Below are 26,611 nucleotides of genomic sequence, written 5' to 3' on the forward strand. Positions count from 1 at the left end.
CGAATGAGTTGCTAGGTAACCAAAGAATGAGTGAGTTGCTCGGTAACCAAAGAATGAGTGAGTTACGTAATGACATAAATTTAAGCCAAAGTTATCACATTTTGAGACAGAATCATAACTTTAATGGTGTTTTACTGGGATTTTATATGATTTTAAACAATAAACATCTGAAAAATGTGTCATTTGTTTGCCTCATAAGCTAGATAAAAAGCTTTACCAACACAAAACTCACCTGCTTTCTACATACTATCAGCAACATATGGTGGCAAGGCAACAGGAAGCCACCTTTCAGACTTACAGGAGGTGAAGCATGCGTTGATGAACGCTCTGACTTCCATCCAAAAACTCAGAGACCATCTGCTTGGGAAAGTTTCCCAAGGCAGGTCAGAGGACAGGAGAACCGGCCGTTGAGTCTCCAACCAATCCAACTCGTTAAATATTCAACAAAACCAACTGTAGTCACACATGGTTTGGAAATAAAATGGTTTCTGTGTGAGCCAAGACCTACATGAAGACACAGGGATTCTTTAATCTGTTAATAATTCAGAGAAAAGGAGACCAGAAGGATGAAAATAGGGAGGGAAAATTGATGAAATCAAGTTGGAAAGGAAGGAAAATTTCTACGGCCGAACAAAAAGAATTAAAAGTCTCATGAGGTTAATAAGGGGAAGAAGGACATCAGAAACGGGAATACTGTCACATTGAGAGAGAATAAAGCTTTAATTGAGATGTAAGGGGAGGTGGATCTGTTTTAAAGGCCAACAGGGAGAGGCGACCTTTCTAAAGGCCAACAATCGGTTTCATCTTCACTAAGACAATCGAGCTTCATTAGAAAAATCTAATTAAAACACAGCCCACTTCAAAGGATTACAACATAATCCCTAAAAATGTCTAACAACCCACCAAAAAACTGGATTTCTTGGCATAAATACTGACAACAGAGATGGTTTAGTTTCAGTTAATAACAGGGAAAATCTGTGAGAAAAACCAGGGAACAATAAAATTTGGGTGCAGTTCTCCAGATAAAAGCAATGCCTCACTGAAAAAGTGAATATAAATAATTACTTGTGTTCAACTTAACCCTTAATAAAAAGTTAACTTAAACTAAAATAGATTAAAAATTGTTTGACTTGAACTTATTAAAGAATTGTTACCTGATTTAAGCTTCAATTTGTTGAACAATTTGTTAATTTATGAGTTTAAAGCAGCTTTAGTTAACAATCTAAAGGTTTGTTGTCTTTAATCCCTTGCAACAATCACAGTTCAGATGCAGTTTGAGCTGGAAGTTTGTCTTAATTTCCTCTGAACGAGGTTCGCTGCCACCTTGCAGCCCGTCAGTCAGTTTAATCCTCTCTTCTGCATCTGGCAGCTCGACACATCCTGGATTTACACAACGGTTTCCTGATTCGTGCAACGACTCTCCTGCCTGCCGCCTGAAGTTTTACCTTTCATCATGTACTTCCACTGCTTCACAAATGATCCTCTTCCACCAACAAAATTCCCTCTAAAGATGCGAAAATCCGATTTTGAACAAGGACTGTGGGAAGTCGGTCGACCTTCTGACCTCTGCAAACAATGCTGGCATTATGAAATGCTGTCAGCGATCTGCAATAAAAGCAGTTTGGCTTCAGGTATTTCGTTACAGCTCTATTCTCAAAATATGAGCTTTTTGTCCTTTCTCCCCACCCTTAAACCCATCACCTACCGCACACTGTGGAGCTACACTACGGCCAGAAGTCTTGATCAAAAGGCAAAAAAAGTTTAAAACTGAAAAAAAAATAAAAGAAAAGTTTTGAAACGGAAAAGAATTGATTTGAACATATATGGAGTTAAATTGGTGCCATAAATCTTGTTCAAAAGGAAAACATTTTGAATCTTAAAAATTGTTTTCAATCTGAAATAAGATTTGAAACTGAAAAAGTTTTGAAAAAGGAAAAAAAAAATATTTGAAACTGGAAAAAGACGTTTTGAAAGTGAAAAGAAATGTTGAAAACTACTTTTTAGATTTTTTTTTTTTTTTTCCAGTTTCAAACTTTTGGCCTGTTTTGGTGTCGGATGACATTGGTGTGGAATCACCACTGACAGTTCACCACATTTTATTTTTTTGGAACAAACTTGATGAACCCAATTTAACTCCATACACACCTCACCACCATCTCACCCATTTTCAAGGAATCTTATTTCCAAAAACAAATAGATTTTATGAACCGGTTGAACGTCGCCTGACTCATGTTGGTGGGAATGCAGAAGCTCAGCGTTGGTTTATATGTGTGAGGGAGTTTATAAACCGAGTGTGGGCGCTCAGCGGCGTTTTTCTGTGTGTTTGTGAAAAGTTTATGTTTGTCGTCTCACTTCAAACCTCATGTTTACCAAGAGTTACACATCCACCATCAACCTGAAGACCCCACTGTCTCCTGCAGACCTCAGCTTACATTTTCTCCCTACGACAAGCTGACAGAATGAAGGGAAAATTGATTTCTATTCCCAGACTTTAAAACAAAATGAATCCTTTGTTACAAAAGGGAAAGTATTTTGCAGAATGAGGCGAGTCTTTTCTAAAAATATGGAAAACAAAGATAGTTTGAAGGTAGTTACTTGTAAAAGCCTGTTGTATAAGTGAAAAGTAGATTTTTACATATTTGTTCAAACGGTCCTGAAGAAAAATGAAATAGATAATCTGTGAAAAAAATATATCGATCTCCTCTGCCCTCTCCCAGTGGTAACTAGAAACAACCAATCAGAGTCAGGAGGCGGGTCTTAGCGCTGTCAATCACCTCCAACCGTTTTAACAAATATATATTAAAAAACTTTTATAATAGTTACATACTGCAACTTTAAGGACCAGACTACTCGGAAACTGTGTTTTAGGTGCCTCAAAACTAGCATAAAAATGTTCCTTTTTTGGCGCTTTTGTTAGTTTGTGTGTATTTATAATCCGTCTACATGTTGGAAACAGTCTGATTATTTGAGTTTTCTGTAGATTAATTTGATCCGTAACTCAGATCGTTCACCATGTTTTCTGACCCAGTTCAAACCCATGAAGATGTGCTCTGTTGAGCTCAACAGATGATTTACTGTCCACCTGAAGATGTTTTGATGAGAACCAGACTCCTGCAGACGACATGTTTCCAGTTTTAACTCGGCGGAGTCACCGTCCAGTTTCCATGACGTTAGCCATGGCAACGCATGTTAAACGTGAAGCTACGCATGTCCAGCTGAATTTTAGATGATGTGAATAATGACCCAGACACCATTTTTTTCCTCCTGTTAAACTAAATATTTTAGTCTGTAGTGTTATACTTGTAACTGTGTCTATAAATAGTTGCAGTGGAAGACTTTAGCGCACAAACTAAATCCTGAACTTCACTTTAAAATGTGCAAATTTTGAGGAAAAAGAGACCAAGTCCTGCTCAACTTTTAAGAACTTTTATCGCCATTTTATAAACTATAATAAATTTTAAAAAGCAACAGCTCGGAGAAAAACAAAACCAAAACCAAAGTTCTTGATGTGTTAGCATGCTAACCAGCTGCGTTTTCACACCTGATAGTGTGAAAACGCACCTGGTAGATTCGGTTCGATTGGGCACCAAAACTGCAAGATTTGTTATATTTTTACTTCATTATGTCAAACAAACCAAACCCTTTGAAAAACCTGTTCCCCTCCTCACCTGTGGGGGCGCTACACCAAAAACCACTGGAAGGTAAAGACTCAAAAACCTCTGAAGAAGACACTGAGCTCAACTTCCTTCTTCATGAAATGGAGTAGCATCAGATTTTAGCGGTTGTTTTTGCCATTTCTCCTGCTAGTGCTAGGCTAACACGTTTGTTTTGGTTGTATTTAGCCAGAATGCCCTGCGCTGTAGTTCACTTCCTCCTTTTGGCACGGTCTACGTTCTGCTTGGCGCTCACATGTGCATTTGAACCGCACCAGAGTTCACTTCAAACGAAACGAAGCCAAGATTTGTAGGCCGGCCAGAGTTCTTGGATCGATTTTTCATTCACACCTCACCAAACGAAACGGACTTTCTATTCAAATGGACTGGAGTTCGATTACACAGATTTGGTTCTTGTTTCATAAGTTACCGTCAAACTTAAGCAGTTAACCTTCAGGAAATGGAAATAACACTCTTATAAAAGCTGTTTCTAAAGGATTTAAATATTTATGAGTATTCCAGTCACTGCTGATTCAGCAGAAGTGAAATGATTAAGTCCAGGTTGAGTTTGCTTTCCATTCATCTTACATTTCACTGATCTATTATTCTCTTAATCTTCCACAAAAAGGAAGCACAGATGAGCGGAGATGGACCTCTGGATCACCATGTTGTGTCTTGGAGATAAAAACGGTAAAACCTCGCTAATGTCCCTGAAGCACAGAGCTGGAAGCGCCAGACAGAAACACGAACGTTGGAGGGAGATAAAATAAAACCCAAACAGCTCCGAGCCAGCAAACGCACCTCCATTACTCCTCTGAAGGCAGCTGGAAAGGAGCCACCAGAACATGGACGAGCGTCCCGTCCCGTCTGGGTACAGTTTTAATCATTTCCCAAAACTGAAGCATAGAAGCGTCACGATGTGAGGAAATTACAACTAAACATGTTTTAGGTTAGTTTGTGTTTAGATGCAAAAAATTTCTTATATTTTTTCATCCAACTGTACACAGTTTAAGGCAAACAAGCAAGCTGAGCTGTAAGACAGAAAAGTTTAACTAGCTGCGTTTCCACTGACCTTCAAATTACAAAAATAAATTTGCTTAATAGAAACAAGTCAAATTCCTGTTTTTAGATAAAAAGTTGGATGATGTAGTTTTTCAATCATATTTTGCAAAACTGCAATGGAAACACTTTTTCCCCATCACACGAGTCACATGATCATCAACAGGATGTTACTACTGGCAGAAATGACAAACAGGAAGTGGTAGGAGGATGATGGTGTGGCACATCTAATAATGCAATAATAGAGCATTCTGTTAGTTAATTTGAATCAAGTCAAGCTAAAACTCTGGATTAGGATTTTATTGATTTTTAAAAAGCAAAAAAAAGTGAAAAATATGAATCATTTCCTTCTGTTTCATAGTTTTGTTCTACTTTGTGTTGATTTTTTATATAATATCCCCACCAAAAACAGCCAAGTTATAACAGAAAAACACGTGAAAAAGTTGATTTTGTGCAAAATTTAACGCTGGGGGCTCAGTCTTGGGGTTTTACTCGTCCAACTCCCAGGAAAGGAAATAAAACTCTCACTACATGAGGTCATCTGTTTATCCTTTAGCTGCTGGATTAAAGATAATTCGGTTTTTCCTGCATCAGCGTTAAAATCAGAGAAGTTTCCGTATGACCTCATGCTGAAAAGTTCATAACCCTAATCATTTTTAAACTAGGCCAGAATTGTGCAACGCATTTCAGAGGCTTAAGCTGGTCGAACTCACCGTCGCCTCATAATCTGAGGCAATATTTGCCGTTATGTAGTTCAACACATTTCCTTCTAAACGGCGGAGAAAAGTTAACGGATCGCACAATGAACGCCAAACGACTTCACCGATGAACAAACAGATGTGGGTGTGTTTCCCTGAGCCGTTTTAAACCTGAAGGGACCAAATAAAACATTTTAAAAAAGAGGTAATCCCACCCTTCATCCCTGCTGTGAGCGGGACGAAGGGCATCCATAAATCACTCGTCTTCATCACGGTGCCGGTTAGAAGGATGCAGATAATGAAGACGCCGACTTCCCTCTGCTGAGAGTTAATAAATGAAGTGGCTCTTCAAAAGGGTCAGAAATGTTTCCCAGCATGCCGCTGGAGAGTTTGGACTCTAAGGAAGCGATTCTGAGGATTAATTTGCAGGAAAATCTGAGTTAAAAATCAGGTTCAATTCCAGGTGCAGGTGTTTTTAAATCAAAACCGGCGCGATAATCTCCATTTGAGTGATTGTTTGTGTTCACTTAATCTTTAAAGTGATGCTGCCCTTTAAAGGTGACCTGTTAGGCTTCATTTAACAGGTTAGAATATCTTTATACGTAATACAAAACGTTCATTGCATTTTTGGCACCAAATAATTCGTAGATAATGAGATTTTAGTCTGTGCAGTTCTTTTGAGCCATTATAAGGTCTCTCTATAAGCTGCTGATGGCGACTTCCCCCAACTCCACGTTTTCACACGCACGTAAAGATGGCTGCAAATAGATACATTATTATACAACCGTACATCTTTGAAAAGCAGAAGTGGAGCATCCTGCACAACCAAGAAGAATGCAGCAAAGTGATTTCTAGGTCGTAAGTCAACAGGAAAACGCTCGTCTTTTCCAGCAGCCATTAAACCAGCTGACCAAATGTACTGGAGCTCAACTTGGGTTGCCAGGCAATAGGGCTGGGCTTTGCTGGGGTTGCTAGGTAACGGGCCAATCCAGAGGTTTTTGAAACGGATGTCAAAAACCGGTTTGATGGTTTGGGAAGCAGTAGAAACCCAAATGGAAGAACAAAAACATGCAAAATCTGGATTTTGCATAATAGGTCCTCTGCAGTATTTCTGGACATTCACACATCCTGAAGTTTAACAAGGTTTCCAGCATTGAACTTCTCGGGTTCTTTAAGACTCAAACTTGCAGCTCGTTCAAGTTAATTTTCTCTGCTCCATTCAGAGGCGGCTCCCCCCTTTGTTCACGTTGATCGCACTGAGATAAATCCAGCCCTGCTGGTGGTGGAGCTCGCCAGCAGGGAAATGCAAATCAGCTTGATCCTCCGCTCAAAATCCATCAACAACAAAAATAAATTAAAAAAAAAAAACCTTCCATCTCAGCTTTTTAAATTACAAGTTGAACTGAAGCACAACATGAAGAAGGAACAAACTTCTCTAAAAATGTCAAATATTTCTAAAAGTTGTGTCTTTGAACTTGACTTTTGCACCTGGAAGAAGCAAATTTACATGATGTCAGTAAATTTGCATCCCTGGTCATCTGCTGCTCTGAGGCCTGCCCTTCAAATTCACTCCAATCCTTCTGCTTTACTAACACGACATAGATGGAAACATTGATTGATTGATTGATTATTGTGACAGTATAAGTGCTAATGTGAAATACTGTACACCTCAGTTTGAATCTGTGTGCTTCACTTTACCTTTAACAACGGGGGTTGCTAGGTAACGCAGCGCCTTAACAATACAAAAGATTTTCCACCGGCTTATTTTCCAGACACCAAAAAACATTATTGCCAAAAAACTGCTGTGTTGGGCAAAAAGAGAATTTTGCACAATAGATCTCCTTTAATATTAGTGAAAAGCCGCCATTTTGAAAAATGCTGCAAACATTTGATACACAGAATGAAGAAGTTAGTTTGCACTTTTTTACGGAAGTCCTAACTGGCGGTTTTATGCGTTTGTTTTTGTGCTGGAGCTCAGCTTAGGTTGATAGGTAACCTAAGCTGAGCTACCTAGCAGCCTAGCTCCTCTGGGGTTGCTAGGTAACGGTGCTGTGGTTTAAAAATCTGAAGGTTTTTGAAACGGCTCGTTTTCCATGTACCACAAAACATTAACTTATTGCCAAAAACCGGCTGGGTGGGTTTTTTTGTTTTGTTTTTAAGCGCGTGGGCTGTTTGTAGAAGCAGTAGAAATCCAAATTAAAGAACAAAAACATGCAAAATGCTAATTTTGCACAATAGGAACCATTTAATGTTATTGAAAAGCGGCCACTTTGTATAAAGTTTAAAATATAAAGTAGTTAGTTTGTCCTATTTGGCAGTTTTATGTGTTTTGTCTTGTGCTGGAGCTCAGCTTGGGTTGCTAGGTAACAGCCTGGGCTCATCTGGGGTTGCTAGGTAACGGTGCAGTGCCTTAACAATTGGAAGGTTTTGAAACGGCTTGTTTTCCAGACACCAAAAGACTTATTGATAAAAAAAAAAATAGCTGTGTTTCTTTTTAAGCATTTGGTCTGTTTCTAGAAGCAGTAGAAACCCAAACGAAAGTACAAAAGCGAATTTTGCATAATAGGTCCCATGTAAGGTGAAATAAGGCAGACTATGGAGCAGAGTGTTTGTGATGTGCAGAGGTAATTTTATTTATAAATGGAGAAGACGCCATCTGGAGCTCTGTAAACCTCCAGCCAGCCCTGGCTGCGCTCCAGACTCCCACCAGTCGGCCCCGGGGGTCGGATCCATCACTGGGGGACAATCGACGTGGTTTGTATACAGGAGGCTCAAAGCTGTGCGGCTGGTTCTGCTCTGTCAGTTCAGCATGTCCCTGAGCCTCAGGCCAAGATCTGGACTTTTTTGGGCAGAAGCAGGATCTCCAGTGGAGGTGGATTTTGTTTTGTTTTTTCCTGCAACGTTCCAGTCATGCACTGGGATCTGATCCGTTTTAGCCTGGAGAGCAGATAGCTATCATGCTAAACTCTGCAGGTAAATCCAGATGTTTCATAAAGAGCAGCTCATTCCTGCAGATGTTAAGATCATCTTCCAACTAATCCGGCAGGCAGCTTTTCCAGGAAGGCTGTTTGGACCAACGAAAACTTTATCACTCCGGCGATCCAAGAGACGAACCTGGAGCCAAAACCCTTTAACTAGCCGTGGCGTTGTTAACGTTCGCAGCACAATGCTTTCCTTATCCACCCCCCTGTTTCTCCTAAAGCCAATCCTCTAATCTTTAAAAAAAAAAAAAAAAAAAAAGGAAAGTGGCTGAAACCGGTTTGCAGAATGCAGTCAAAGATGGGGGCAATTCCAGGCAGATTCCTGGGATAAGACAGGAAAGAGAGGTGCTTTTATTCTGCTGGGAAACAGATGGAGGTCATCGCTCTCTGCCGCTCGCCTCCTCATGCTCAGGGCCGGCCCCGACTCCGCCGCGTGTCCATAAACCAGCGAGGCACGAACTTTTACAAGCCATTAGTTTCAAACGATTACGAGAACGCGGCTTTTTCAGAGTCCTGATCGATATCAGCAGCCCGATCCAAAAGTTCAACTCAAGTCTCAACTTTCACATCTGCATGCAAATAAGGAAAATGAATCATTAACTTAACATAAGCTTTTTTCTTTTCAACAAGTTCCACATAATTGCATTTAGTTAATTAAAAGCAAAAGAAATGTTATGTTGGTACCACTTTACAATAAGGCTCCCCTTATGGATGGCTAACATAAATAGTTTGTAGATTTATTATCCATTCATCTATAAACACTTTATAAATCATTACCAACAGTTTATTATGCATTAATTAAGAATGAGAAGGACCTTTATTATGCTTACAAGGTAATCCTAAATGTTCAACTAGGATCAACTATTTTCGTGAACAAATTTGACTATTTGGCAAGAAACCAGTAGATTTTATTTCCTTCACATCCTTAATACATAATAAACATGTATTCGTTATTTATAAAGCATATTTCTGAACTATTTAATGGGCATCTGTAATCGGAGCTTTAAGTGGTACAGTTATGTTTAACTAACCAAGACTCTCGCATTTCTCTGCAGGTTTTTCTTTCTTCCTGGTTCTAAATTAATCGTTTTAAAGAAAAAAAAACTTTCTGTGGGTTTTCACTCTGTCATCACAAAAAGGTGGGAGTCACCATGGCAACCAGTGACTCAGCATTTAGTCTTTGACTAACGTTACTTGTCAAACTCTTTTTTTTTTTTTTCTCTTTCTGGTTTTGAGTTTGAAAGCAAAAGTTTTTGAAGAAAACTTAATGCAAGTATTTTTTTTTATATCAGGATTTCTACATTTTTGGATTTTGTTTTGATTTCATGTCTGGTTAGTGAGGCTGACCTTAGATTTAACAAACAAAAGTATTAGGAAAAACATTGAAATACCTTTTTTTGCAATATTTGCATCTGGTAATAAGTCAAAAAATCTTGATAACTTTTGTTAGCAAGTCATTATTAGACATTTATAGCTTAGAAAATATTATAAATCAGAATCAAACCTTCTCAAAAATAATGTTTTAAAGCATTCTGGATCGTTTTAAAGCATGTGACTTCACATCCTCTTTGTCTGCTAATTTTAAGTTATTTCACAGTTTCAACATTACTGAACAGTTTGTTTACATAAGGAGAACAGAAAGTGTGACGGAGTTTCGCTTCAGCAGATTCCCACAGGCTTTCCAGATATCAGGACAACCAAACTCTGCTGCCTTGAACAAACTGGATTTTATTCTTTGTTTGGAGACGCTGGAGAGTCACAGAGTATCATGAACAGACAAACAATCTGCAAGGCTTCAGCAACCTACGTCTGATTTATTTTTATTTTTTTTTGTCCTAATGTCCAACTTTTACAAGACCAATTCTGATCTTTTCACTAAAAAAACAAACAAAAAAATGCTGATTTTTAACAGGTCCATAAGTGGAGCTAAATTGTATCCGATAGTTTTCAAAGCGCCTGAACAATCAAGTCACATTTATCTGACTTTTATGTCGTTGATACAAGACTAGGGTTGGACGATATGGCTGAAACCTTTGGTTTATTGTCGTCATAATATATTCCCGTACATAGTTCCCACAAGTCTAAACGTTGGAAGAAATGCACGCCACTGAACTGCCATCTTGGTAGGCAAACCGTAGACGACCAACAAATAGAAATTACATTTCAATTTTGACCAATGTGCAAGAGAAATGTGTCAACAAAATCGCTGCCGTCGAGATCGAACAGAGACAAAGAATGTCGCTTGTATACCGTTGTCATAGCAACGGCCATGACAGTTATTTATGGATGCCTACCAAGATGGCGGTCAGCTGCAAGGTTCCCGTAAGTTTGACGTCACATGAGAACTATGTATTAATGATGTTTGGGATAGTTAATTTTACAGTTTTCTCCACAGTTTCATCAATGAAAGCATCGATAAATACCAATAAATCAGGAAATATGATTAAACTTAGTTACTGTGTGCAGTTTAATGATGCAAATCACACTTTTTTATGTGACTGGAGTCCGAGAGAAGAGCATTACAAACGGGGATGTTTATCAAGAGAAGTATTTGAGTTTGTGTGGCTGTAACTGCTGTGACACACCTTAAAAAATAAGTGATAAATAGTTTCTTATAGTCACGTTTTTCCAGCCGTATCCCTCTTTGGGATGCAGCCGATCCCAAAGAGGATGAGCTGCATCTTCCGTCCCGCTCCCTTAAAGTGAATCCAATAAAGCTGAACTGTTTAAAGGGATTAAGTGCCAACTCAGGCTGCAGACGAAAGGCCCGAAAGGCCGACTTGGACGGAGTTCAGCAGCAGCAATCATCCAGGATCACTAGCCAAGAAAAAAAACTCCAGGAAGGACGACTGATCAAGAGAAATGAAGACCTTAGGGACTGACTGGAAAGTTATGCACAACCGAAACGTTGACACCGAGACGCAGCCACTGCTAATCAACCACAGAGAAGAGGCGAGTGGGAGCAGAGAGGTCAGGAGGTCACACACTGTAAACCCGGACAGATCCGAGAACACATCCTTATGCGTTTCCCCCAATCGACTTTGTTTGTGTTCGTAGTGGCAACCCCAAAATGAGGCGTTGCTGCTTTGGAAAAACTCAACCGGAGGCAGGAAAACGGGAACGTGTGAGCTGAAAGCGGCAAACTGAGCCGCTTCATGATGCAATCTGACAGAAACGCAGCGAAAAACTCTCTCTCTCTCTCTCTCTCCCTCTCTCCGCTCCCCGTCCTCCCGGCTGCTCCAGCAATGACATCACCTCCCTGACAGGCAACACGGCAGGGCAACAGTTGCAGGGCAGCAGGCGGCCGTTGGGAGAAATTTTCCAACAGCAGTGAGGAAACCTCAAGCTGCCGCAAAGGCAGTTCCCAGGATTTAATTTAACACACAGGACAGGATAAAAACGAGGGAGGTTTTTCCTAATAAACGCAACTTCTAGCCCTCGCTAACGGTCAACAACAGTTGTTGAATGAAAACAAACAGTAGGATTATGAATCAGTGGGTTATTGGTGGACTTACTGACCAGAACTCGCTTCATAAGAGCTAAAAAAAACATTTTATTGAGATGAGAAGGGAGATTTCACAGCTGGAATATAAACTAGGCTACAGCCTGAAAACTTAACATGATATAAGCATTTTATATCAGTTAATATTGATAATGATCTATTAGTTTTTTGTTTTCAATATCTAAAATACTTAAAAGTGGTGGCATGACCTTTCTCCTGCTAAATGTCTTAGCTCATGCTAAATGTCTTGGCTCATGCTAAATGTCTTGGCTCATGCTAAATGTGTTAGCTTCTGCTAAATGTCTTAGCTCATGCTAAATGTCTTGGCTCATGCTAAATGTCTTAGCTCATGCCAAATGTCTTGGCTCATGCCAAATGTGTTAGCTTCTGCTAAATGTGTTAGCTTCTGCTAAATGTCTTGGCTCATGCCAAATGTCTTGGCTCATGCCAAATGTCTTGGCTCATGCCAAATGTCTTGGCTCATGCCAAATGTCTTAGCTCATGCCAAATGTCTTAGCTTCTGCTAGATGTCTTAGCTTCTGCTAAATGTCTTAGCTCATGCCAAATGTGTTAGCTCATGCTAAATGTGTTGGCTCATGCTAAATGTGTTGGCTCATGCTAAATGTGTTGGCTCATGCTAAATGTGTTGGCTCATGCTAAATATGTTAGCTGATGCTAAATGTCTTAGCTCATGCTAAATGTGTTAGCTCATGCTAAATGTCTTGGCTCATGCTAAATGTGTTAGCTTCTGCTAAATGACTTGGCTCATGCTAAATGTCTTGGCTCATGCTAAATGTGTTAGCTTCTGCTAAATGTGTTGGCTCATGCTAAATGTGTTAGCTCATGCTAAATGTGTTAGCTCATGCTAAATGTGTTAGCTCATGCTAAATGTGTTAGCTCATGCTAAATGTGTTAGCTCATGCTAAATGTGTTAGCTCATGCTAAATGTGTTAGCTTCTGCTAAATGTCTTGGCTCATGCTAAATGTCTTGGTTCATGCTAAATGTGTTAGCTTCTGCTAAATGTGTTAGCTTCTGCTAAATGTGTTAGCTTCTGCTAAATGTGTTAGCTTCTGCTAAATGTGTTAGCTCCTCTTAATACTTTTAGCTATAGCTAATGGTGTTAGCTCTTGTTCATGTTGTTAGCTCTAGCTAGCACACTAAACAGCAGCTCAAAAGTCTGTCTTTTTGTTTCAACTGACATCTGACGTATAACGGCTCATTAAAACTTTGCATCAATCCTGACATTTTGTGGACTGAAGCAACCCGCATCACTGGCCCAGAATGCATTGCACAGGTGAAAAAAAATGGGTGAAAAATATAGTAAAGACGTACAATTTTTAGAGAAATTATGAGTTTTTTTGTGCACCTCAAACAACTTTTAGGCTAAAAGGAAGATTACAAGATGTTCATGTTCAACAAGTCGTGGATCCCTTTAAAGCTGCATCTGAAAGGAACCAAAAGACGTCTGACAGCGCCATATCTGAAGAAAACTAAACAAATGAGCACTAACTAAACATGTCCAACACCAACTGGTAGGCATGGTGATTAATTAGCAAATGAAGACCTTTCTGAATGTGAAGCTGTTGAAATGTTGAGTAGCTAAGATGGCGGACAGGAAAAGTAAACTGGGTTTTTCTTCAGGTTAACGTACTAATTGGCGAATCTGCCACTGATTCCCCTTTCCCTTCCCATCCGGGCCGCTTCCTGAGGAGACGTCAACCTGTCTTCGACCTGAAACGGACGTCTGCTCGCCCCGCTGACATTTCCAGCCCTCAGATTTGTTGCGCCGGCAGGCTGACAGCGCGGGCCGATGAATATTAATGCGAGAAGCCACCGGGCCGGAGGAGACGGCTGACAGCCGATGACGAACATGTGGACAACAACAACAACAGGAGGAGGGATGCTAGCTCATGCTAGCTTTAAATTTAGCTTTGTTAGTCTGTTTTGCTCCTGCTGTTCATATTTGAAGAAGAAAGAAACTCCCTAAAGTTTCTGAGTGTTTTTCTGGGCCACCCAAATAAAGCTGGTTTCACTGGGAAACCTTGGAGCAGATAACCTGGAGGGGAAAACTGCTGCTGAGTCGTCAAAAAATAAAAAATAAAATAAAATGTAAGGTCTCCAAACGAGCTTTTCCCTCCGTCAGGGTGGAGGAGAGGAAATGACATCGCTATGGCAACGGTGGGCCTAGAGATGAGGCGGTGTGATTCAAGAGGAGACGCTTCAGCCGTAAACTGACGACAACACGGCTGGGAAAATCTGAGAGTTTAACCTTCAACGTAAAAACAACAGATAGTTTTATTGATTTCTGTCATTAATCCTTAAACTCTGAATACAACAGAATCATTTTGGGTTTATAGAGATGAACTGATCACATATTAATATCCGTATCAGTGCTGAAATATATATATACATTTATAGATTAAGTATTTGTGGCAATAAGGGCAGATCTAGTCAGTCTAAATCTACACTGCAAAAAAACCCACAAAATCTTACAAAGTATTTTTGATTTGGTGCAGATTTCTCAGTACACTTGAAAAAGACAAAACTTACAAGAAACTTTTCAGCAAAAGTTGGTGAGATTGTGTTTTTGCAGTGTATGCTTTTTGCACTACATTTACAATTTTTAACTGAATTTTCTGAACCATTTGATCGAAGCTTTGCAGCCGTTTATCTTCACGTTTGAGCAAAGTACTCAACTTATTGTTTTGTCAGCTTATTATTCACTTTCCACTGACTGCTGTATTCCTAATTACACTGACTGAACAAATTAAAAGTTGTTTTTACATGTTTGCCCGATCCTGTGAAGCTATTGGTGTGTTTAAGTTGCTGAATTTGTAATTCAGAAACATTTTAAGTCAGTTCAGCACTGTTTTTCTGCATTGGATCGGGATTGGCCAATACTAAATCTCAGATATCGGTTGCAAAAAAAGTGGATAAATGCATCGTTAATGGATTAAATTACGAGTTTGTCCAATTTCATAAAACCCTAAATAAATGCTTCCATATTTTAGATATTTTCCTGCTTTAGCCCACCTGACTCAACCTGCTAATCAGCCTTTTACTAAAATCAGGCGTGCCTCAAGGTCGAGTGTTCGGAACCTTGTATGTAGTGGCTCCGTTGACAGTAAATTGATAGTTTTGTCCACACATGACGGCGCGTACACACCCACAGTCGCAGGCACCTGTCCCTGCAGACAGCAGAGTGGGCACACACCAAATAGCAAGACAACTGTTGGAAATTTCATTGAAATGTTTCAGAAAACAATCCATAAAAATCATTTTACCGATTGAAAATATCAATGTTTTCTGGAGTTGACTGCTTCACCCGACAGCGATGGTTATGTTGGAGACTAATGGCAGCTTTACTAAAAGGTAAAACAATTAAAGTCAAATATTAGAGAATAACAAACAGCTTCCAAGTTTAACCGAAGAAAGTTACATTTTTTGTAAGTAATCTGACCATGTTTGGTGTTTAAAGTTAGCAATGGGAGTCAAATCTACGCAGATCGACAGTCAGAAACATCAGTCGTCAGTCCTGCTTTCCGTTTACGAGTCACAGACCGTAAAAATCCTGATTCACATTCAGATAACGTGAAAGCTTTTATTCATTCTGAGCAATAAAGTTACCATCCAAAGGTCAGGCTGCACCCAAATCCCACCGATCAAGACACCAGAACTGACCGTAAGCCTGTCCCAATAAACAATAAACCAATTAATCGCATGATAAATCAATAATTACCATTTGCATGATTTAGCGTTTTTATCTTTCTACCAAAAACTGGATGATAAAATTCTTCGGTTTGGTGTTTTGGTCTCAATTAGAGTTTCTTTTGAAGGACAGTTTAATTTACAGAGACTTCTTAATTGACCTTATTTGTTATTTCTTTAGTTTTGGATACTTAAAATGTTTTTTATTGCAAGTGATAAATGTTAACAAGAAGTTTACTGATTTTTGAGAATGTGTTCTTGCATAATTATTGTTATATCGCCACTATTTTGTTAGTTCAAAACAACAGATTTATCTTCTTTGGTCAACTCCAAGGAAGGTAAACACACAAAAAACATAAAATTATCAAAGTTTCTTCAGATTAAACGACTTTTTCTCATAATTTTAAGACATTCTTCTAGTAAAATTGCATCTTTATTGTGTTAATATTACAACTCTATGCTGTCATACAACTCAGAGAGGGGATGATTGAAATAAAAGCCACTTTTTGAACATTTTTAATTTCTTTCCTAAGAAATAAATGTCAAAAATAAAACAAATAAAAAATTTAATTTCAATAAAAAACATTAGGTTTTAGTCTAACTTCTAACTAGTTAGAAATTTACCTTCCTCAGCTGATTTCGTGGAAGCTAATTCAATTAAAACGTCTTTTTTCTCATAGTTTTCTGCTAAAATTGCGCTTTAGTCCTGCTAATATTACGAATTCTTTCTCATAATTACTCCAACACACAACTCACAGAAGGGAGGATTTGAATAGATGTCATTTTTTAAAATATTTAGTAAGCTAGAATATATTCAGATAGGATATTATTTTCAGCTGTATCGCTCTCTGCAGCTCCTCCAGAGTCACCAGGGTGTAATGCCTTGCTCAAGGGCGTCTTCTGTCTCTCCGAGGCGGTGCAGGAATCCTGCGACGAGGGGCTTCAGAGGGGGGTTTGCAAAATTGGGTCAAAGCTTTGCATTCGTCAGCTAAGCATGTAAATAATGCAACGGGGCATCTGACCCCATTTCTCTTGTTTACATAAAGAGAAATTTCACATGAAAGTGTGTCACCTTTTTTTTTAACTCCTCTGCATTTCAGCTGTTTAAAAAAAAAGAAAGAAACACACACACACACACACACACACTTCCCCTTCCTCTGGTTTTCTCCTTACAAGGCCGAGTCCCTCCAGGAGGGAAAACAGCTGAAATATGACACTGACACACAGAGAGAGAGAGACTGCAGCAGAGCGACATATCAATCTGGGGAAAAATAAAAGAAACAAGCAGGGAGGAGGGCGAGCTAATGAGAAAATCAATACCAAGACTGCATCTCTGCATCTAGAAAACCAACCCAAGTCTGCAAACCGGACGATAAAAAACAGATTCCTCCTGTAGGAAAACCGCCTGGCTGCAGGGTGTGTGTGACTAATCATTTCTTTGCTTCTTCCCCCCATTCAAATCCAAATTTTAGGTGTGGAAACTTCTTTTCTGGATGTTTTACATGAATGGTGTTCAAAGTGAGGCGCAGGGGCCATTTGAGGACAACTACAATGATTTTCTGCAGCCATCCTGTACCACAATTCAAGAATTACATAAACCATGACAAAATGACAACTTTTAAATTAATATATACTAACTACAATGTTCCAAGCGTTGTTCCTCTACATCAATATGCAATTTGACATTTCGTAAATAAATTAACATAAATTTTTCAAAAAACTCTCATTTTTTAATAAAAAAATTTTGGAAAATTTTCGCTAAAAATACGTTTTTAGCATCACATGAGTCACTTGATCAACAACCAGGATGTTGTCACTGGCAGAAACCACAAAGAAGAAAAGGACAGGAAGTAGTTTGGAGGCATGTTTTCTTAATGATTTATCGCATCAACAAGCTTAATCACGTGTGATTTTAATTGCATCTTTTATTTTATGGAAACACCCGTTTGCTAAATTGCGTTTTGTCGACATTATTGACAAAGTTTTGCGTATATTTGTAATGGAAATGAAGCTACTGACACAGCTCTGCTTTTAGTTGCTGAATTAAAGTTTAGCTAAATGCTGTGCAGTTCCGTCTGTAAAGTTACACAGTAAAAACTTAACAGTAATATTTTGGTTTATTTAGAGACAAAAAAAAAGGCAAATGTTCATTTTTAAAAGTCATATTTGTACAATGTTATTCGTACATTTAGAAATGTCAGAGTTCCAAACAAAATATCTAATTCACAAGCTAAATGTTTAGTTTACCAACTACATTTAGTCAAGCTAAATGGGTATGAAGTTAGCTTTCTAACTAACTAGCTAGGAAGCTAAATAAGCTAAGTATTTAGCTTAATAACTGAAAAGTTTAAGTCTGAGCTAAAAATGTAGCTTTAGTCAAGAAGCTAACAAAGCTAACTAGCTAACTATTTAGCTTGGTCAAGGAGCTAAATATTTAACTTTGTAGCCAAAATGTTTAAGTCCAAGCTAAATATTTAACTTTTAAAATAAATATTGGGTTAACAAACTTAATATTTAGTTTCAAGCATTTAATTGCCAACCGAAACATTAACAATAAACATTAATAACTAAATAGGTTCAAGCTAAATATTTAGCCAATACGCAAATTAGCTTGCCGATAAGCGGAAGTGGAATAGCAAATGTTAAAATTAGTTTATTGTTGAGTAAAAAAGGTTAAAAAGCTGCAACATTTTTGGTGATTTTATTGTTTAAAATGATCAACAACAAAAAAAAAAAGTTTGTCCACTCCTGTTTTAGATCATATTCAGCTGATTATTTCTAAAAAGAAAGAAAAAACATGCAGAAAGCGTGAATTAAAAAGTTGGGGTTTAAATTCATATTCCAAAAACATTCATTAATCACTGATTTTAAGCCGCATTAAATATTATTTTTGCAAACAAATGCAACCAAACAGCTTCGCCGGCACATCCTCCGCATCCCTCCATCAATCAGCGCCATGTGTGAATATTAAGCTGGACTTGAACTTCTGACTTTTCCAACCAGCAGCAGAAAAAAACCCTCACAGCTGACATCCCATCAGAACAGCAGAACCAGAACCAGAACCGGGCTCAGCGGGGGGAATCCCCCTACTCACCCTCCGATAACTCCAGCTCCAGCTCGGCCAGTTTGGCCCGAACCTCTGCAGGAAGCGGCACCGGGTCCCGGTCCGCCATTCCTCCGACACAAACCGACTTTAAGCTCTGTTTTCCGGCTCTTTACTCCTTCTTTTGTCCCTCCAGGATTTTTTTTTCCTCCGAATAACTCCCCGGGGAAAAAAAAGAAGCAGAAATCCAAAGTCGGTCCGAGTCCGCGTTGAGCGTGTGGCTCCGTGTGCGGCAGCGGAGACTCCGCAAAACAAGCGCCAAGCTAGCGCAGGGCTGAAGAGACTTCCGGTGAGGTGGCTTTCAAAATAAGAGCGGTAGCAGTCAGACACTTGTAGCTCTTCTGATAAATTCCGAATTTCGTTTAAGTAGGAAAACCGTTTACACAAAGACAAGAGTGTGATTTCTACGTTTAATTCATATCATTACATCATTAACTTTATTTTTTTGTGTGTGGATAAAACATTACAAACATATAGAGATTTTTTAAAAGACGGTTAAATTAGTCAACTTTTAGCAAATGTAACAATATTTTGCAAAATATATTGTATTAAATAAAATAAGCACAAATAATAATATTAAATATATTTAAAAATAATGATTTGAATTTTTTTGTTATTGATGTTTTTTATTGCTAACAAATTCTTTATTTTTGTAATGTTATTCCTTATCTGATTATATAAAAGATGAACTTATAAAATAATAATAATAATAATAATAATAATAATAATAATAATAATAATAATAATAATAATAATAATAATAAATCCGCTTCTTGTGCTTTTAGTTTGAAATTGAAATTACATTGCATTTCCTGTTTAGTTTCTTGTAAATTATTCCTAACTTTGCGTTACTTGCAGGTATAATTTGGAGGACTAGAGAGACTATGAACAGAATTAGATGTTGCATCTTTGTTTTCCCAGTTTAAGGGAAGAATATGTTCAGTGTGTTTTTGTGTTTCCAGGAAAAATGATGTGGAAAAAAAATACACCCGATAAACGGAGCGAAAAATGAGCCACCAGAGGGCGCCAGATGCCAACTTTTCCTTTTTCACGGTTTCAAACCGTTTAGTTTTCATCAACAAATATACAGATATTTTAAAAATATTATTCATAAGATAATGGCCACACTACCTATGACATCAAAGACCACCTGGACTGTAGATACATGGAACAAATTAACATTTCTGACTCTAATTTACCAATTCTGCCACATTTATTTATTCATCACGTTCTTGAAATCAGTTGAAATCCTATTCCAAAAATACCTGAAAATAAAATCGGCTGATGTTTTATCCTAGTTGCCTCCCAGTTTTTGGATATTTATGAGTAAACAGAAAAAAGTAAAAACAGAAACAAACGTCAGACAGTGTTGTTGTTGAAGAGAAAATAAACATGTTACCATTTAAAGTGGGAACCATGAAAGATGCAACTATTTGACCTGGTTCCGCAAAAATGCTAAGCTAATACTAAGCTAGTTTAAAACGCTTGGTCATTTATTCGATTAATTAGCATTAATTTTAATACTACTTTAATAAAGAAAATCTACAAATTAACAATAAATTGGACAAAACTGTTGTGTAAACACTTTTTGGTGCTATAACCAAAAGTTAATATGCACAGTTTGCATATATTTACCATCTACTTTTCCCATCATAGTAGATATAATTTATCAGATCACTTAACTTACATCCTCTCATCTGTGCGCTGCTCTGTCGTTTATTCTTGAACTAATATAGGGTTATGATTTAAACATAATTTAAAACCGGAAGAAAGTAAATCTGTCCTGAGAGGTTGCTGCCATCTGGTGGCGATTCGGAGTATTTCACACCAAACTGATTCATTTTTTTTTAGATAAGTTAGAGAATATAAACAGTTAATGCTTTAAAGTGAAGTTTTTCCAATTCAAAATCAGTGCATTTGAATTTTTTATATATATATTCTTATTAATAAATTGTCACTTGAACTAAACATCCCCAAATTTTGAGGGAGTTGGGGAAAAGACGTCGACAATAATCTGAGTTCAGAGTGAATATTTTTATTTTTTTATTCTACTTGACATGATTAAAAAGATATGATCTTCTCATTTTGTTACAAATTGATATTTGGTATTATTCAGAATTTTCTATTTTTCCATATAAATAAATTTGAAAACTGGATGTTTTTATTTAAATTAGGCGAACCTCACATCTCTTTCAAACAAAAAATATGAAACCAAATTGACTGACATTTAGCTCAAAGCATCTTCGTGTTAGAATGGCCTAGTCAAAGTCCATACTTGAAAATTAATTCTCCATTCAATCTTAATTTTTTAAAGGACGGAATAAAATTTCAGAGATTTGCTCCAAAACAATCCAATGGGGTTGAATACTGATGCAAGCCACACCTTTCAGCTTTTCATTCATTAAAAACATTGAAAATTGCGATTTATTTTCCTTCCACTTTACTATTCGCTATGTGGCTTCTTATTTTCAGAGCAAATCAGATTTCTCCAAAACATTTTCAAAGGCAAAATCAAGAAAACCGGTTCTGCAGAGAAGACGACGTTGGCTCTTCAACAGTGCCTAAATCTTTATTTTTCAGTAAGCTACATTTTTTTTCTCCAAATTAGACAGTTTTACATCATGACACAAGAGTAACTTAAATTATCTAGAGCCGACATGTACGCTTGATTCCAGTCTCAATGGAAGAAAAACAAAAGAAAAAAAACAAACCCCAGAAAATAAAAACAGAACGAAAAGAAAGAAGCCCTCTTTGCTGCGACCTTTGACCCGCTGGGGTAACAGTCCCGAGCCCCCGATTGTCCACAGCTGTTAGCTCAGGAAGAGTTAATGAGTTAGACCACAGTGAGCCGATTAAGCAGTCCGACGTCGCATTCTCTTTGTCGCGTCTTTGATAAAGTCAGATATGCAACCAGAGAGCGAGAGAGAAACCCAACCGAAGAATGGCACCGTGAGAACAGAGATGAGAAGATCGATATGAAGCTTTTCTTTTCTTCCAGGTCCAGAGTTTTTTTTTTTTCCCTCATTAGTTTGGATTCTTCTGGTTTTGTTCTCCGATACATGCAACCAGACGCTCCTCGGCTCGTCGACATAATCATCGTGAGACGTTTTCAGCTCAGTCAGGAAATGAACAGCAGGCCTGTGTGATGGCACCGGTGAAGAAAAAAAAACTAAAACAAACTACTCAGTGATTCCAGTTTAGCCTTGAAGCCTGAAAATTAAATCTTTTTGTACATTTATGAGGAGAACGAGAGAGAAAGGGAAAAACTCCAGGAAACGCACAAAAAGTTGGATGTTTTTCCTCTGTGTCGCACAAAAGTTTTTATCCTTCAGCAAATCAGAACCCAAGAACTTCTGAATCGACTCTGTAGCGCCACCTGCTGTACAGACAGATGGCATGAAGAATTTAAACAAACAGTTGATTTGGGGATCAAGCGTCACTCTTTAAAAGCCAAGAGTTGGGTTTCTCTTTCACCAGATTCAAATTTTCTGTTTTTCCCTTAACGTTTCCGACAGTTTCTGGGAAAATTTCAGGATGGAAAAATATGGAAAAAAAAGACCTCCATCAGATCCAGATGAATCAACTCTGCTAATCCTTTAAAACTGCATCTTATTAATGTTTTAAACAATTAAATTATTATCCATCTTTTCCATGAAGCTTCCAACACATTTTTTTGTCTTGTTTCCAAGCAAATTGTATATTTCAGATATTTTCTGCACCTAAAACTCTCTAAGGACGGCAAACCTACCAATACATAGAAAAAGCAGTCTGTTTTCTTAGTGTTCATCTGCCATAATGCGTCTTTTTCTTCTAAATTAAATCTAATTATATTGGATTAGGCAGATTCTGCATTAGTGGCTCCAGTTGATGTGTAAAAAAATAAATATGTAGTGCTTTTTTTTGTTGGAGATTTTTTTGTTGTTGTTGTTAAAAACGGCAAAAATCTGAAGCTGAATGCGGTGAAAGAGAACCCGCTTGACAGGAGGAGGAGGAGGAGGGAGAGGAGGGCGAAGGTGACAACAGAGATGGAATGCCAGACAACAAAAACCCAACGAAAAACAAAACATTTCAGCAGAAATCAAACTCTGCAAACTAATTATAAAAAAAAGAAAAAAAGAATTATTTTTCAAAAGCACAACAACACTTTTGTTTTGTGTTTTTTTTTTTTTTTATATCCTACATCCAGCGACATTATAGTTAACAAGGATCAATATATTTTTATAATCATTTTAAGGTACCTCTTATAGTTTTCTGAGTATTTACAACTGTACAAGCAAAGCACATACTTCAAAGTGCACATTTTAATACAGTTTGGACTAGTTGCATTTTTACAAGGTTTAGAACGTTTTTCCCCCCCCCCACACAAAAAAAAGAAACCAAACAAACAGAAACAACCTGGAACTAAAGTAAAAACAAAAACTTGTCTTTCGTACAATTTTTACAGAAATCAGTGAAAAGAAAAGCAAACGCTGCCAGATTTTCTGTCTAAAGTAAGACTAAATATTTTCCACGGCGTCGCTTCGTTAAGCTCGATAACATCCGGGGGGGATTTTTTTTTTTTTCCTCTTGAGGAGAAATAAAAACTTGATGCTCGTCTTGTAGAAAAGTTAAGGCAAAGTTATTTTTCAAGTTTAAATAAAATTCAAGTTTTTCAAACACTGGATGGATTTTTTTTTTTTTTAAACGTTTTATGTGTACAGAGACTTCAACATGGATTTTCCCCCCAAATCTTCTCACTTAAAAAGAAAAAAAACAGCTCTGCTTTATAAATAACTGGATATGGAAACTTTGTCATCATTTTCCACCAATAAGGAAAAAAAGAAATCAATCCATCCGAGTGCGTCTCAGTCCTTCAAAACAAAAACAGAAGAAATAAAGTATCCAAATGAAAAGCAGCATAAAAACAAATGAAAAAGAAGGTTTTCCCTTTTCCAAACGGGCTCCGGTTTTCCTTTAGTGGGATTTTGTGGTGGAGGAAGACTTAATCGAGACGCGGTTCTTATTTCCGGACGGGAAGGCGGCAACAAAAATATTTACTTTCTCATGAAAATTTGAATTTTTTAAAGATTTTGCCAGAGTGGCTGCTACAGTAAACAAATCTAACAAAAATTCCCTCTGTGCTTCAATTCCAGCTCCCTTTTGCAGAAAACCAGAGAGAAGAGGCCAGAAAAAATAAGATCAAACTGTGTGTGCTTAAGTTGATATTGAAGGAAGCGTTTTCCCATTCTAAGCGAATCGAAACCGGGAGAAACCGACCCGAAACCGAACCAACCTGCTTCTGCCTCTTCAACATGCAAGCAAACACAAATCTCTTCCGCTTCCCTGAAAATATTCCAGGTTCATTCCAGCTTTTCACACATTCTGGATTCACCATCCGCTGACCAGCGCTTCACGAACAACAACCGCCTCAACGGGAAAAAACAAATAATCCTGAAGAAGTCATCAAAACGACAACTGAATGCCAGGAATGCCGTCCGGAAAACTATAAAGACCAAATTCCCTCCTGCTTCTCTTGTATTAGTCAAAGATGTGTGGATGTAAACCGAGAAGAATCGCAGTAACTGACCCCAGGAATCTAGCACCGTCTTCCGAATATTCCGATTAATTGCAAACACCTGAATGGTAGCTAGTGTTACAGTTTTCCCAGGTGGCTTTCCAACATCTCGGATCAAAACCAATGGATTTTCTACAGATTTCTCCCAGCTTTTTCCTGCAGAAAAGTTCGAATCAGAGACGGATGGCAAAGAGGAAAAAAAGGGGTGACACCTAGTGGCAGACAACTGCAACTGCCCATGGGAAAATAATGAGTTAGTGTAAATAAGTCGGGAAATTTAACGATGATGAAATCCCAGAACAAAAACCCGTTTGGGCCGCGCCTCCATAATGGCAGACAGCTGCAAAGAAACGAGGGAAAATAAATGAAAATTATTTGAGAAATCAAATAAATTAAAAAGGAGAAGAAGAAGCAGAAGAAAAAGAAGAGACGGTGCTCTACATGCACAGTAAAGTGCTTTATGTCTGCAAGCCCTGATCCAGAGAAGAAGGCGTCCTCTATGCTTGTTGCTGACTGGTGATACTGGGGGAGAAGTGGAGTAGCCCTGACTTGTTTTTTAGACTTCTGTGGAGCGCAGTGGAGGAACAGGAGGGCCCGCCTCACTGCGGTGATTTGGGCGGGGTGTGGTGGGCGTCTCTGCTGGAGGGTTTCCCTGGGTGGGAGGGCGGCGAGGCCCAGCGCCCCGCCGGCCTCCGACCCTCCTTCAGGGGCCGAGCCGCGGAGGCGGGCCCGGATTTGGAGGGCGGGTGGTAAGTCTCTCTGGGTTTGTGCTCCCCTGACGGCGCGGAGGAGGCGTCGCTGCACTTCCTCTCCTCGCCTGTGGGGGCAGCTTGGCTTGGCTTGGCTTCCTTTGATGGGGCTGAATGCGGCGGCGTGGGGGCGTCCTTCGCTCGCTGGCAGATCTCGGCGTAGGACGGCTTCCTCAGCTCCTGACGGCAGGAAAAAAGGTTTCAGCAAATCAGATTTAGGACTTTTTAAGACATTTTTAACGATACATGGAATTAAATTTCAGAAAAAAACCTTGGGGCCCAGAATGTTGGATAGGAACCAGTTACATTTACTTCAGTAATTGTAAACCAAAATTTCCATTCAACTTACAGAATGCAGCTGGAATTGTATGGATCGGCAAAGGAAGTTCTTATATTTTTGTTTTCATTTTAACATCTTATTGAAATATTTTGCTATAAACTTTGTCCAAATTCTGTCGTAGTTTTGAACATAAATAAGTCAAAGGAAAAAAAAAAACAACATAAATATAAATATATCAAGTTTGATGATATCTGACACTTAAAACGTATCGTCGATTGATTGGTCCGATAGTCAAGAGTCTGGCGTTTCCATGGATACCAAATACATTTAACTGAGGGGAGGTGGAGGAAAATCGTTAAAACCTGGGGACTTAATGAGTTTTAAAGGAGTCATAGAGGAAGAAGTAGTTAGTTTACGGGTTGGTGAGTACTGACCGTAGCGGCGCCGTTGACCTGCACTGATTTGCTGGCGGTGGACAGCGTGCCGGGAACGCGCTCCACCGACGGCGGCGCCTCCTTCGGCTTTGCCTCCGCCGCCTTCGCTTCGCTGGAAAACAGAAACGGGAAGATGAGAGTTTATAAAGTCTGGACTTCAGAATCTTCTCCGTTGTTTTCGTCGTTGCGGTTCTTACAGAGAGGCCGAGGGGGCGGGGCTTAGCGGCGTGCCAGGGGTCGACGTGGAGGTCGGGGGGGCGGTCGGGGTCGAGGGGGAGGGCTGGAAGCTGGGAGGCAGAGGGGAGACGGAGGACCGGAGAGGCTCTTTGGGACCGGCTGGAGGAACAGCGCCGCCGCTGGGGTCCGGATTCACAGTCTGGAAAAGGAAGGAGGAAGAGAAGAAGAAGATCTGGTTAAAGGAACAGTTCCTGGAAAATGTTCTTATATAGTCTATAAGAAACCTTTAGGCTCCGCGGTTCACCGTGTTTACGATGTTTCAGGTCAAAAACTGGAGCAGGAATCAGGGTTCCGACATTTCTGTCATGAACAAAACTCCAGATTGGATTTTCCCCCCATTCCACTTTCCAAAGCTGAACTAAAGTTTCCAGTTCAATCTATAGAATATATTTCTAGATCCAGATCTAAATATTCTACAAACGGGAGGGAGGGAGAGGGAGAGAGAGAGAGAGAGAGAGAGAGAGAGAGAGAGAGAGAAAGAGAGAGAGAGAGAGAGAGAAAGAGAGAGAGAGAAAGAGAGAGAGAAGGAAGGAAGGAAGGAAGGAAGGAAGGAAGGAAGGAAGGAAGGAAGGAAGGAAGGAAGGAAGGAAGGAAGGAAGGAAGGAAGGAAGGAAGGAAGGAAGGAAGGAAGGAAGGAAGGAAGGAAGGAAGG

At 38.9% G+C, this 26,611-nt stretch overlaps 2 protein-coding genes across 6 annotated transcripts in view; both read right to left on the bottom strand.

Annotated features, from left to right (window-relative positions):
- The window catches only part of LOC103479974 (disco-interacting protein 2 homolog C), a 175,521-nt gene extending 156,549 nt beyond the window's left edge, over nucleotides 1–18,972 (bottom strand). The window contains exon 1 of the mRNA XM_017309917.2: nucleotides 18,697–18,972. Within this exon, the coding sequence (XP_017165406.1) occupies nucleotides 18,697–18,775 (79 nt within the window). The 5' untranslated portion in view covers nucleotides 18,776–18,972. The remainder of the gene's footprint in view (nucleotides 1–18,696) is intronic.
- A 2,281-nt stretch (nucleotides 18,973–21,253) lies between these two features.
- The window catches only part of larp4b (La ribonucleoprotein 4B), a 38,308-nt gene continuing 32,950 nt past the window's right edge, over nucleotides 21,254–26,611 (bottom strand). For all 5 annotated transcript variants that reach the window (XM_008434693.3, XM_017309922.2, XM_017309921.2 and 2 more), the window contains 3 exons: nucleotides 25,920–26,098; nucleotides 25,723–25,834; nucleotides 21,254–25,188 (listed from right to left, as the gene is read on the bottom strand). In XM_008434693.3, coding sequence (XP_008432915.1) covers nucleotides 24,859–25,188; nucleotides 25,723–25,834; nucleotides 25,920–26,098 — 621 coding nt within the window. In that variant the 3' untranslated portion in view covers nucleotides 21,254–24,858. The remainder of the gene's footprint in view (nucleotides 25,189–25,722; nucleotides 25,835–25,919; nucleotides 26,099–26,611) is intronic.

Source organism: Poecilia reticulata, chromosome 17 (genome assembly GCF_904066995.2).
Source record: "Poecilia reticulata chromosome 17, P_reticulata-male-v2, whole genome shotgun sequence".
NCBI lineage: Eukaryota > Metazoa > Chordata > Actinopteri > Cyprinodontiformes > Poeciliidae > Poecilia > Poecilia reticulata.